Source organism: Polypterus senegalus, chromosome 5 (assembly GCF_016835505.1).
Source record: "Polypterus senegalus isolate Bchr_013 chromosome 5, ASM1683550v1, whole genome shotgun sequence".
NCBI classification, from domain to species: Eukaryota; Metazoa; Chordata; class Cladistia; order Polypteriformes; family Polypteridae; genus Polypterus; species Polypterus senegalus.
The window spans coordinates 79,807,807-79,819,931 of NC_053158.1; the positions used below are offsets into that span (position 1 = coordinate 79,807,807).

The 12,125-nt window shown below is 36.9% G+C and overlaps 1 protein-coding gene across 1 annotated transcript in view; it reads right to left on the reverse strand.

Annotated features, from left to right (window-relative positions):
• The window catches only part of LOC120530392, a 47,536-nt gene that overhangs the window by 14,049 nt on the left and 21,362 nt on the right, over positions 1-12,125 (reverse strand). The window contains exons 3-5 of the mRNA XM_039754869.1: positions 11,959-12,072; positions 11,182-11,326; positions 142-290 (exon numbers count right to left, since the gene is read on the reverse strand). Coding sequence (XP_039610803.1) covers positions 142-290; positions 11,182-11,326; positions 11,959-12,072 — 408 coding nt within the window. The remainder of the gene's footprint in view (positions 1-141; positions 291-11,181; positions 11,327-11,958; positions 12,073-12,125) is intronic.

Sequence of the window (12,125 nt, forward strand, 5' to 3'; positions counted from 1 at the left end):
TATAATCAAATAATAGCCATAGTGGAGGCAGCGTAAAAAGTTAAAGAAGCACTAGAATCAATGGAAGGAATACTTGTTGAAAAAGATGAAAAAATGAAAAGAAGAAAAATATTTATTTTGTACATTGAAAGCATATCATACCATAACAGTGTTGCACAGAGCAGTAGGGTAAGTACAAGAGTGCTCACAACTGAATTCTCCATTCCGATGGAATACCTCAAAACAATACCCAGGTTCAGAAGTGTGACAATCAAGTTCCATGTTCCATGTAGTGCAAGTCCATTTTGTACCTATAAAGAGATTGAAGTGTGGTTAATAGGCTAATAAAAAAGAAAGCTCCAGAAGCAAAATCTCTGATTCTATATATATATATATATATATATATATATATATATATATATACACACAATATATACAGTATAGCCTCGCAGTTAGGAGGCCTGGGTTCGCTTCCCGGGTCCGCCCTGCGTGGAGTTTGCATGTTTTTCCCCGCGTTTCCTCTTGGTGCTTCGGTTTCCTCCCACAGTCCAAACACATGCAGGTTAGGTGCATTGGTGATCCTAAATTGTCCCTAGTCAGACCTTGTAGTTAGGATATAGCGGGTTGGATAATGGATATATATATATATATATATATATATATATATATATATATATATATATATATATATATATATATATATATATATAAAATGAAAAAGAAATTAAAAAACAATGGTAATCCCAATGCATAGAAGCTGACGCAATACAACATGTTCACAATGGCTTATTGGTGGTTTGAACACGCTGCTGTTAGTCTACTTGAATCCAAGATCAAATAAACATGGATGCTCTGCTGAGGAATTGCCATTACTTAATAATGTGGCGTAGTGGGATTTCTCTGGGCATAGGGAATGAAACCTGCTGAAATTCACCAAAGGATGTTTGGCTTGTGCAGATCAGTAAGCGGTTTGGGTAAGCATCTTGTACATTCTTTACGGTACACCAAGTCTTCATCAGTGTTTTTTTAGTTTTAAGATTTTTTTTTCTTTTAGCTTTTATTTAGAGTTTTGATTTTATTTTGTCGTTTTAATTTTGGTTGAGCTTTTTGCCATTTCCTAATTTTATTCTTTTTTTTGTATTTATTTAGTTTTTGTTTTTCAGCAATTAACTTTTTTCTCACATCAAAAATGTTCACACACGCAATTGTAAAACACAATTTCCTTTACTGTTATCAAAATGTATATAATTCATGTTGTATCTATCAATTTAATGCATGTCCGGGTGGGTTTAAGAGGGGCCGCCTTCCTGGAGTTAGGTGGAAGAGGACAGAGCTCTGGATAGAGGAGTGGAGGTGGACCTAAAGAGAAAGGGTGTTTGGTACGAGGTACTGGGTTGTGTGCTGTGTCACTTGTAAATAGGATTGTGTAAATAAATGTGTGCGGTGCTTAAAACGATGTCTACCTGTCTGTGTCTGGGCCATATTCCACAATATATATATATAGTCACACATGTGCAATTAGGAGACAACTAAAGGGCCTGAATAATAATAGTAATTCTGTGCCTGACCAGGGGGCAGCGAGGTGCACTAACTGTCTCTCTCAATCTTACAGACCATTCTTGGGAAATCCCGTCCACCGATGATGTCACTTCCAGTTCTGGCCCTGATGACATTACTTCCTCCACTTCTCTTTAAAAGCCGCCATCTTAAGACAGCAATTCAGTTCTGTTTTGGACTTGCATGAGTAAAGAACTCTTGAAATTTTCCCTCTTTGCAACCAGGATATAATATTCAGGTGGCTGCCTCAAAACATTTCATGTCGCTTTGTGCTTTTGTAACTATATATATATATATATATATATATATATATATATATATATATATATACTAATAAAAGACAAAGCCCTCACTGACTCACTCACTCACTCACTCACTCATCACTAATTCTCCAACTTCTCGTGTAGGTAGAAGGCTGAAATTTGGCAGGCTCATTCCTTACAGCTTACTTACAAAAGTTGGGCAGGTTTCATTTCGAAATTCTACGTGTAATGGTCATAACTGGAACCTATTTTTTCGTCTATATACTATAATAGACTTCTGCTCGATGCCTGTGGGAGGCGTAACTCCGCCTCCCACGTAATTTAGTGCTTGCCCATATAAGGCCGTCCGTCAGCGGCAATCCAATAGAAACACTGTCGCTAAATATTCACGGGTGAAGGACTGTGCTTATGCAGAGGAAGATGAGATGGTCAGGGTGGTGTTTGGCACAAACTCAGCGAAACTGCGAGAGAAACTTTTAAGTGCCGGGTCTTAGCTAACATTAAATACAGCCGTGGGGTGGAAAAAGTCAATGTCCCGCTAAAGGAAGACAGTGTAAAAAAAAACCTGTGCATGCAGTGTGTCACGTCTCAGATAAAGAGGAAGACGAGCTTTTTATTGATGCAGTAAGAAATGAATCGATGAATGAAACCTGTAATCTTTACAACGATTGACAAACACAGAATGTAACTTAAACACAACACATCCTACAAATACGAACCTGATTGAAAGAAATAATGATAATCAAATCCTTGATGACAGCAACACTCATAACACTCACAAAACAATTACTGTATATTGACAATCATGTTAACATTATTTTTAAAATGTTCCCTTTTCTTTTTCATAACTTCTTTAACACACTACTTCTCCGCTGCGAAGCACGGGAATATATATATTTGTATATATATATACACCGATCTACATACTCTCAAATAGACAAACCACATGCCGTGGTGCAATGGTAGAGGTTTCGCCTCCAGCGCCGATGTCCGAGGTTCGATTCCCGAGAGGGGGTGCACTGAGTATATATGCGCGCTTTCTGATTTATTTTACCCTTGCATCCCCTTGGTTTGAGACGTATTAAAAAATATGCGGTTAACGCAGAAAGACAGATCACCAATTGAAGCTTTATGAATAATGGATACTTTATTCGCCATCAATGATTGTTTTTGGTTAAGCCATACTCAGTGTATTCATTAGATAAACGGTAAAAAAGTAAGAGCGAGGGGTGGGTGACTTATCGAGGCACGCAGGCAAAACCACAATAGCACGCGGGCTCGATGCGTCGGTGCGCGTCAACTCGATCTGAATTGCGCGATCACATTCAAAAATATATCTTTTCAAGTTCTATTTAGTCGACACAAATATCTTTGGTTGGAATGTAAGACGAATTTACTCTTTACATTTGTATGGTGAAGAAAAATTTATGCAATGATGCCTACATTTAACTTACATTCCTACCAAAGATATTTCTGTCGACTAAATAAAAATTCCTTCTATTTAAAATTTAAATATAACTTGAACAGATACGATAGTTCATAATATCCACTCACACTTGCACGTAAGAGCGGGAGTCATCCGTTTTAACAAACAGCGTATTGCACTGATACGAAATAGCCTGCCCATTTAATTATTTAGGAATGGATGAATAAATTAAGATTTTGTACAAATAATGTTTTCATTTTTCTTCCTTGATGGATTCTGGCACCCCCAGCAACAGTTGCTCGCACCCCAAAGAGTGTATATGTATATATGTATATATATATATATATATATATATATATATATATATATATATATATATATATATATATATGTGTGTGTGTGTGTGTATATGTATATATGTAGATATGTATGTATATGTATATATATATGTTTATATATGTGGATGTATGTGTATATATGTATATATATATGTATGTATTTATGTGTGTGTATATATATATATGTGTATATGTATATATGTACGGATATGTATATATATATGTGTTTATATGTGTGACAGTAACACTCATCACTCACAACAGTGACAAAACAATTACATTGACAATCATGTTACATTATTTTCAAAATGTTTCCATTTCTTTTTCATTACTTCTTTAACACACTACTTCTCCGCTGAGAAGCGCGGGTATTTTGCTAGTATATATATATATATATATATATATATATATATATATATATATATATATCCTTATATATAATTTGATACTATTCATATGTATGGTGTTCACGTCAATACCTCGACTCAATACAAGTTAGAACCATGCAATGGGACTCTGCCTCTGTAGTTAGAACATTACGTGGCAAACGTGGACGCAGTATTACATGATTGGCTAAGAATGTTCAAATGCTTCAGTGATGCCGCTGGACGACCGAGTATAGTAAGTCGGTTTGGTTGGTTTTTGGAACGCTGGTTTGGTGGGTGTACTTTCCAGGACTAACATCGTTGACTGACTTAAACCCTTTCACAACTCCAGAACCGTAAGTAATTTAGAATGTATCGCCATTTGCTTGGTACGTCGAAATCTATCTTTGGGCAGTTCAGTTTTGGCATCCATCCTTCTGACATCTATTGGCAAACTGAGTAATGACAGCTGGGTATTAACAACGGTCATTGTTTAAATTTTAGCCAATCTCAGATCTAAAATGACCACGCCAACATAATTATTACTCTGACTGTGATTAGAGTCGTAAAATACGGTTTGTTTTTAAAATTTGTTTGCCGGAAAAAAATCAAATGAGGTGTGCCGAAGAGCTGAGTTCATGTCTCGCAGCCCCGTTTAAACAGGAAGCTCTTCATTACATCAGCCGAAAAGGTCTGCAGTATTTTAATCACAAATCAGTACCATGATAACAAAATCAACGACTTAAAAAAACAAATAATTCTTTGCAAAGAAAGTATGGCGGGCTCCCAGTTGCTAGTATATATATATATATATATATATATATATATATATATATATATATATATATATATATATATATATATATATATATATATATATATATAGTGACAGATAGGGGGCGCCAGACACCAGACACCAGGTAAAAGTCCAATAAAAAATTTTATTTGGACACAACAGTGCACAAAGCACTCTCCACTCCACTATACTCATAAATTATAAACAAATAGAATAATACACAATTTAAAGAGTTTATTTTGGGGTCAGGGCTATACTTTGGGTCCATTCCCTCTTAGTTGTCCTAGGAGTGACTTCTGTCTTGAGCCACAGCTTCTAAATAAAGGTACCAGGCAATTCCCAAGTTGCCTGTTCATTATAATGGGTAAAATGGAGCCATGTATTGCCTAACAGGTCCCTAGAATGCATCAGTGACTAACTCTGGAATTATTTCCCTAGTTAAGATGCCCACTGCCCAGGAATGACCAAGAGCCTAGTCCAGTATGCACTATTATTACATGCTGTGCATCTTTTGCTATAATATCGCACTTTCCATTTCATGCCTCATAATGCACATAATTTCCTGCATCCCTACTGCTGACTGAGCTCCCACTGACAATATGTCAAACATTTCTTATGGTGTAGCTGGGGTTATAACCCTGGTTCAAGTTTGGTCTTTGTTAATTTAATGGTTTTATTGTTTTTCAAATATTACTTGCCATCCTATATTATTGATTATGTTTGTAATTACTGTATTATATTTTCTTACATTCCTCATGCTTTATAGGAGGAACATGAAGATGTGGGGCCACCCTGACATATATCCAAAGGACCACCTACAGCCTTTTTATTGTGAGGCTGATGAGCAGACTGTTCAGTGGATCATTGATGTTCTAAAAGTGCATTTATAGCAAGCATTGATTTTTGTGGTTTCTTGGATTTATTTGCTACTTGTTTTATTGGGGATTACCTATTGAACTTGTTTACTTTTGATTGCCTTTTACAAAAATCCTTTTTGCCTCATTTATCAACTGTTCAGTTTCTTTTTTCTTTCCAGTAATAAACTCTCAGTTCATAAAGATTATTTTTTGGGCCTGTGTAGACTGAAGCCTGCCTGTGGATTTGGGAGGTCATGCTGTCTGGGGTGGCACCAATTCCGGGTAGGAAAGGCCCTGGCCTGGTTTATGGGTTTCTTTGAGGCCCTGTGCTGTTATGACCTCTGTTTTTTTTTATAAGTTACTTACATCTTTTACAAATTGCAGTCCTGGCAATCAACATATGGAATCTAATGCTTTGATATCAGTTTTGACACTGATCTATGTTCTGTCTCTGTTTTGCCCCTTTGCTGATTACAATTCTTCTGGTCATTTTTAATTTTCTATTACTGTATCTTGTGTGTCAGAACATTTGCTATTTGGAGTGCAGCTGAATCATAACACCATTTATGTTCAAATGATATATACCCTTTATCACAGAAAGATCAAGAAGGCTTCCTTGGGACTGTTCACCTAATACAGTGAAGAAATGATTTAAAGAGCATTAGATCATTTGAGTAGTTATGGAAGCATGGAGGTGTTTAGGAGAGATGGCAGTGGAGTTTTTAACCAGATTGTTAAATGGAATCTTGTAAAGTGAGAGAATGCCTGAGGAGTGAAGAAGAAGTGTACTGGTGCCGATATTTAACAATAAGGGGGATGTGCAGGACTGCAGTTAACTACAGGGGAATAAAATTGATGAGCCACAGCATGAAGTTATGGGAAAGAGTAGTGGCAGCTAGGTTAAGAAGTGAGGTGATGATTAGTGAGCAGCATTATGGTTTCATGCCAAGAAAGAGCACTACAGATGCAATGTTTGCTCTGAGGATGTTGATGGAGAAGTTTAGAGAAGGCCAGAAGGAGTTGCAATGCATCTTTGTGGACCTGGAAAAAGCATATGACAGGGTGCCTCAAGAGGAACTGCGGTATTGTATGAGAAAGTCGGGAGTGGCAGAGAAGTACGCAAGAGTTGTACAGGATATGTACAAGGGAAGTGTGACAGTGGTGAGGTCTGTGGTAGGAACGACGGATTCATTCAACGTGGAGGTGGGATTACATCAGGGATCAGCCCTGAGCTCTTTCTTATTTGCAATGGTGATGGACAGGCTGGCAGACGAGATTAGACAGGAGTCCCCGTGGACTATGATGTTTGCTGATGACACTGTAACCTGTAGCAATAGTAGGGAGCAGGTTGAGGAGACCCTGGAGAGGTGGAGATATGCTCTAGAGAGGAGATGAATGAAGGAACAAGACAGAATACATGTGTGTAAATGGGAGGTCAGTGGAATGGTGAGGATGCAGGGAGTAGAGTTAGAGGTGGATGAGTTTAAATACTTAGGATCAACAGTACAGAGTAATGGGGATTGTGGAAGAGAGGTGAAAAAGAGATTGCAGGCAGGGTGGAATGGGTGGAGAAGAGTGTCAGGAGTGATCTGTGACAGACGGATATCAGCAAGAGTTAATGGGAACGGTAGTGAGAGCAGCTATGTTATATGGATTGGAGACGGCGGCACTGACCAGAAAGCAGAAGACAGAGCTGGAGGCAGCAGAGTTAAAGTTGCTAAGATTTGTATTGGGTGTGACGAGGATGGATAGGATTAGAAATGAGTACATTAGAGGGTCAGCTCAAGTTGGACAGTTGGGACACAAAGTCAGAGAGGCGAGATTGCGTTGGTTTGGACATGTGCAGAGGGGAGATGCTGAGTATATTGGGAGAAGGATGCTAAAGATAGAGCTGCCAGGTAAGTGGAAAAGAGGAAGGCCTAAGCAAAGGATTATGGATGTGGTGAGAGAGGACATGCAGGTGATGGATGTAACAGAACAAGATGCAGAGGACAGAGAGATATGGAAGAAGATGATCCGCTGTGGCGACCCCTAACAGGAGCAGCCGAAAGAAGAAGATCATCTGAGTAGTTATCACTCTAGTATGAAAGCCAAAGCCATAGTACACTTTTCTTTTAAGCAATATCTATGAGAGAAAGAACTGCAATGTGCACTTAATGCTGGGCTGACTTTATTTATTGGCATGGAATTGGAAGCTGTATAGTTTCCAGAAAGATGTCATGATGTGTATTCCTCAGTATTAAATTGTACATCCTTTTATGTTCAGAATGACATTAGGATGTTACCTTGGCTTTTTTTACTCGAAGTTAAGCTGTTACACAGTTTACATCCTGGCAGAAGTGTATCTTTTTAGCACAAAGACTATTCAAGCATACATATTCATCAAATCCATTAAAGACATAAGGTCACCAAACAAAACTGCCCAACAGTTCCAGCCTACATTGTATCTCTGACCAGAAAACAATACATATAGTATATAATTTCAATTAATTTCAGTTATTTTGTTTGTTTAGAGACCATTGTCTTTTTATATGTCAAATCAATGCATTAATACGCTAAGATAAATGAACATTCCTCCAGCTTAACAAGGAAGCTCAGCAGTATATAAAAAACAAAGAAATTACATACAAAGATATGGTGAAATCTTCAGCGATTCAGAAAGATCACGATGAGGTTTACCTATTAAAGCAACACACTAGATAACATCCATCATCTTTCACGTATTATAGACACAGCACGTGGCTTTTCTAGTGTTTTCATGTGGCAAAAGTTTTTGACCACACAAACTGGATTTTTCTTTGGAAGGTTTTATACTCAATGGGTTTTGGTGAGGGTTATACTAAATGATCAGGATGTGATACTCTTCCCCCATGGTGGTACTTCTCACCAGTTCACCAATTCATACATCTTGCATCCCCTTCTTATCCAAAAAGGTAACAGACAAGGACAGATCCTATCTCAACTACTTTTTAATATTATATGTGAACCCATTTTCGCAATCGTGTTTCAGTCACCCCTATTTTCTAATACTTCTTTATATGTAAATGATATTTTGCTGTTTCTTGGAAATGCTTCCTCTGATCCCCTTCATATCCTTAGTTTGTTTAACTCTTTTGAGAGCCTGTCTGCTTATATAATTAACTGGTCTTAATCTGCTCTCTTCCCCTTAAACTCCGTATGCTATCAATCTGTTTTCCACCACACATTTCCCTGACAAGTTTGTTGAAATATTTACATACTGACTTCTCACCTTTCTTGTAGGATATTGTAAAATTGAATTAAATTTACTTTCTTAAGAGTGCCAATGATCCTATCTTCTACTTCTTTTTTTTATTTTATTTGATTAATTTTATTGCAATCATTCCATACAAATCAATCAATTTTTACAAGAAGTAAAATTAAGAACAAATCGACCCCCACCCCTAAGGGAGAGAGCAAGGCATACGGCGTAAAATTTAAGGCTTGTAAACATACCTAAATTAATAAGTTTGATAAGCCAATAGAGATGAATGCAGAAGACAAAGAAATACAGAAATAATTGCTTCCTCTGTGCTTTAAGTGCTTATTTTAAAATATTACTGATTAGATCCTGCCATGTTTTGAAAAAAAAAGTCTGTACAGATCCTCTAACTCAGTATTTGATTTTTTCCAATTTCAAATTATATAACACATCAGCTTACACCATACAATGGTCTTTAAGTAGTCTGACTATTTTTAAATCTATTTTAAAAACACATCTGTTTTCTCTGGCTTACTAGGCTTTATTTTGCGTACCTAGATGTGTGTATGTGTAGATATATGTATATGTATAGATATATTTATACAAATTATTTTTATGTGTTTCTGCTGTGCTTCTTTTGGCTAAATCGTATATTTCTATTTTATGTTGATGTTTCTAAATGTACAGCACTTTGGTCAGTCGTGTGGCTGTTGTAAATGTGCTATATAAATAAACTAAACCTAAACTAAACCTAAACCTAAACCTAAACCTAAGTAGATGCCTGCCTTTTGAACTTTTTATCAGAGACTGCAGCAAATCACGTGGCATCTCAGAGATGTTTCAAAGGTAGGTGTCTGGATAATGTGAAAAAGGTTAGTGTTGTGTTTTAAAACTTGCTTAAAAATGTGACTGAAATATTTCACATGGAGGGTCGGGTGCTTGATTTTTTTTTGGAATAGAAAGCACATTCACTTTACCAAAGAAGCTCAAAGTAAGTAGTAGTATCTGTTATCTTAACTGTTTACGGAGTATGCTGACAAGAGCCTTTATATCTAGAGTGTGGTTGATGTTAATCAGGCCTTAAATCAGAGCATTCGGGGGAGATTTATGGCTATGATGAAACAGTTAAATCTAATATTGTATGTTTTTGTAGGTCAACAGTACAATCTTACATTGCTTGTATTGCTCCCTTGATAATTGGCATTATAATACTTAAGCAGTTAAGAGCTTACATAAGTGCTGTTTTTATTGCATATGGGCAAAAGGAATACAAAAATAGCACGTTATCTTACCAGTTACTGCTTTATCATATTCAGTAATGAAATTCTGCTAGCAATTTGGCACTAAGGCATACTTAGCGTGTTTCTGAAATGCCACATTTATCAGAGGTATGGCAATAACATGAACTTCAGTAACCTCTAATTCACCTTCACTCTATCGTGTTGAGCAAAAAGATGAGTTCACAGCATTGACAGACAACATTTGGCACAGCACACATTTTGACTGTGGATGCATTTTTTACAGAGTTTTAAAATCTAATTTATTGAACTTAGTGCAAGAGTCACTTAGTGCAAGAGCTGAAGTTGACTGAATTCACAAAGTTAAGCAAGAATTTTGTGGCCTGTAGACAGGCGCCTTGTTAATCAGAGAGTCGATTTCCCTTGTGTTTTGCCCTAACAAGCTCTTTGGGATAAGTGCCAGTGCTATGTTTGGGATTCACAGTGTGGTTAGGAGAAAAGAAAATATTCACAGCATGCTTAGGTATGTATGTTGAACTTAAGGCCTCGTCTCTGGGCATGGGCCAGGTCTGCAAACAGGAAAGGCACATACATCATTGTTATAGGCAGAATGATTTATGATAATCCATCTGTCAAAAAAATCTGAAAATGGGTTTGGCATTCTGTCTCATTTTGTCTCTGATCCCACATAGGAAACCAAAAACTTTATGGAAGGAAGGATCCATGGTCCACTCATTGGGGGTTACTGGAGCAGTTAAATGTTCACTATCTTTGACCAAAACTACAAGTTTGTTAACAAAATTGTATTTTGTATTAGTACAGTATAAGTTACTTTGAAAAAATGGATCAGCTAAAAGCTCACCTCACTCTCCATCTACTAATCCCATCTGCTTGAGGTGGTACCACAGCGAGTAGGAATAATCATTTCATTCTATGTTTACCAATAGTTTCCAGATCTTTTTAGAGAATTTCCAGGTACCCCTTGGCTAGTCAAAAGTTCTAATCCACCCAGTGTGTCCTGTACTTTCTCCTAGTTAGCCAAGCTCCATTACATGCCCAAAACACCTCAACTGGCTTGTCACCATATAGGTGCTAAAATCAGTTAAATGAATAAAACAAAAACTTAAAGAATTTTCACCCACCAGATATCTAATATTCCAGACTTCATTAGGGCTGCTTTCTTTTAAAATTTGGCCATATTCATATACATTCCAATAGGAAATAGATAGCATGGTAAAACTGGCAAGAACCACAAGAACTTTAAGGAGCAGGGCTTCAGCCATGAAACTGTAAAATACAATAAAAAATAAAGCAAAATAAGCCTTAATAAGCAATAAGACCTCCTAAAGCAGGAAAAGAGGCCAAAGACAAGAGAACATTAGGCATATGCTGGCTGCCCAGTTAAACTGTGGCTGTTCCATAACCTTCCTCCCAATGAGCACATCATATAAAAACAGCACTCAGCACTGATGAAAAACATCCAGCTGTTAGGCAGATGAAAAATATTGGAACAGCTGTGTTATGGTGGGCCAAAATCCACAGAAGCCCAAGACTAACAAACTAGATATACAGTAATCCAAACATTAGTTTGCTGTAATTAATAATGATAACTTAAAGAAATCTTTACTTTTATACCATTTTTGCTGCCTGGTGATCTTAAAAACACTGTATATGTGTAGTGAAATTAATCCATATTAGGAAGTAATAAAAACGTTAAATATTAAGACTGCAAAAAAAAAAAAATCAGCAATTACAAAAAGAATGCAGATTGATGGGTCTTTCCTCTGCCTCAATTTCTGGAAAAAGCTTGTCTAAGAATTTGGCTTTTGTTATTTGAAGCTTTTTTCTGCATAGTCTGCATTGCAAGTAAAGATGTGTTTGACTATGGGAAAAAAGAAAGAAAAAAAACAATCACTTACTGTCGATCAACTAGAAACACACCACCAATTTCCAGGCATTTACTTCCAATCCAAAGTAAATAGAAGCTTGGGGGATGAATGGGAGGGTTGCAGCAGAGTGCACCAAATCTGTTTCTAGTGAGCAGAGAAAACAAATAAGGGATAACACTGTGTATCAAAACAACCGA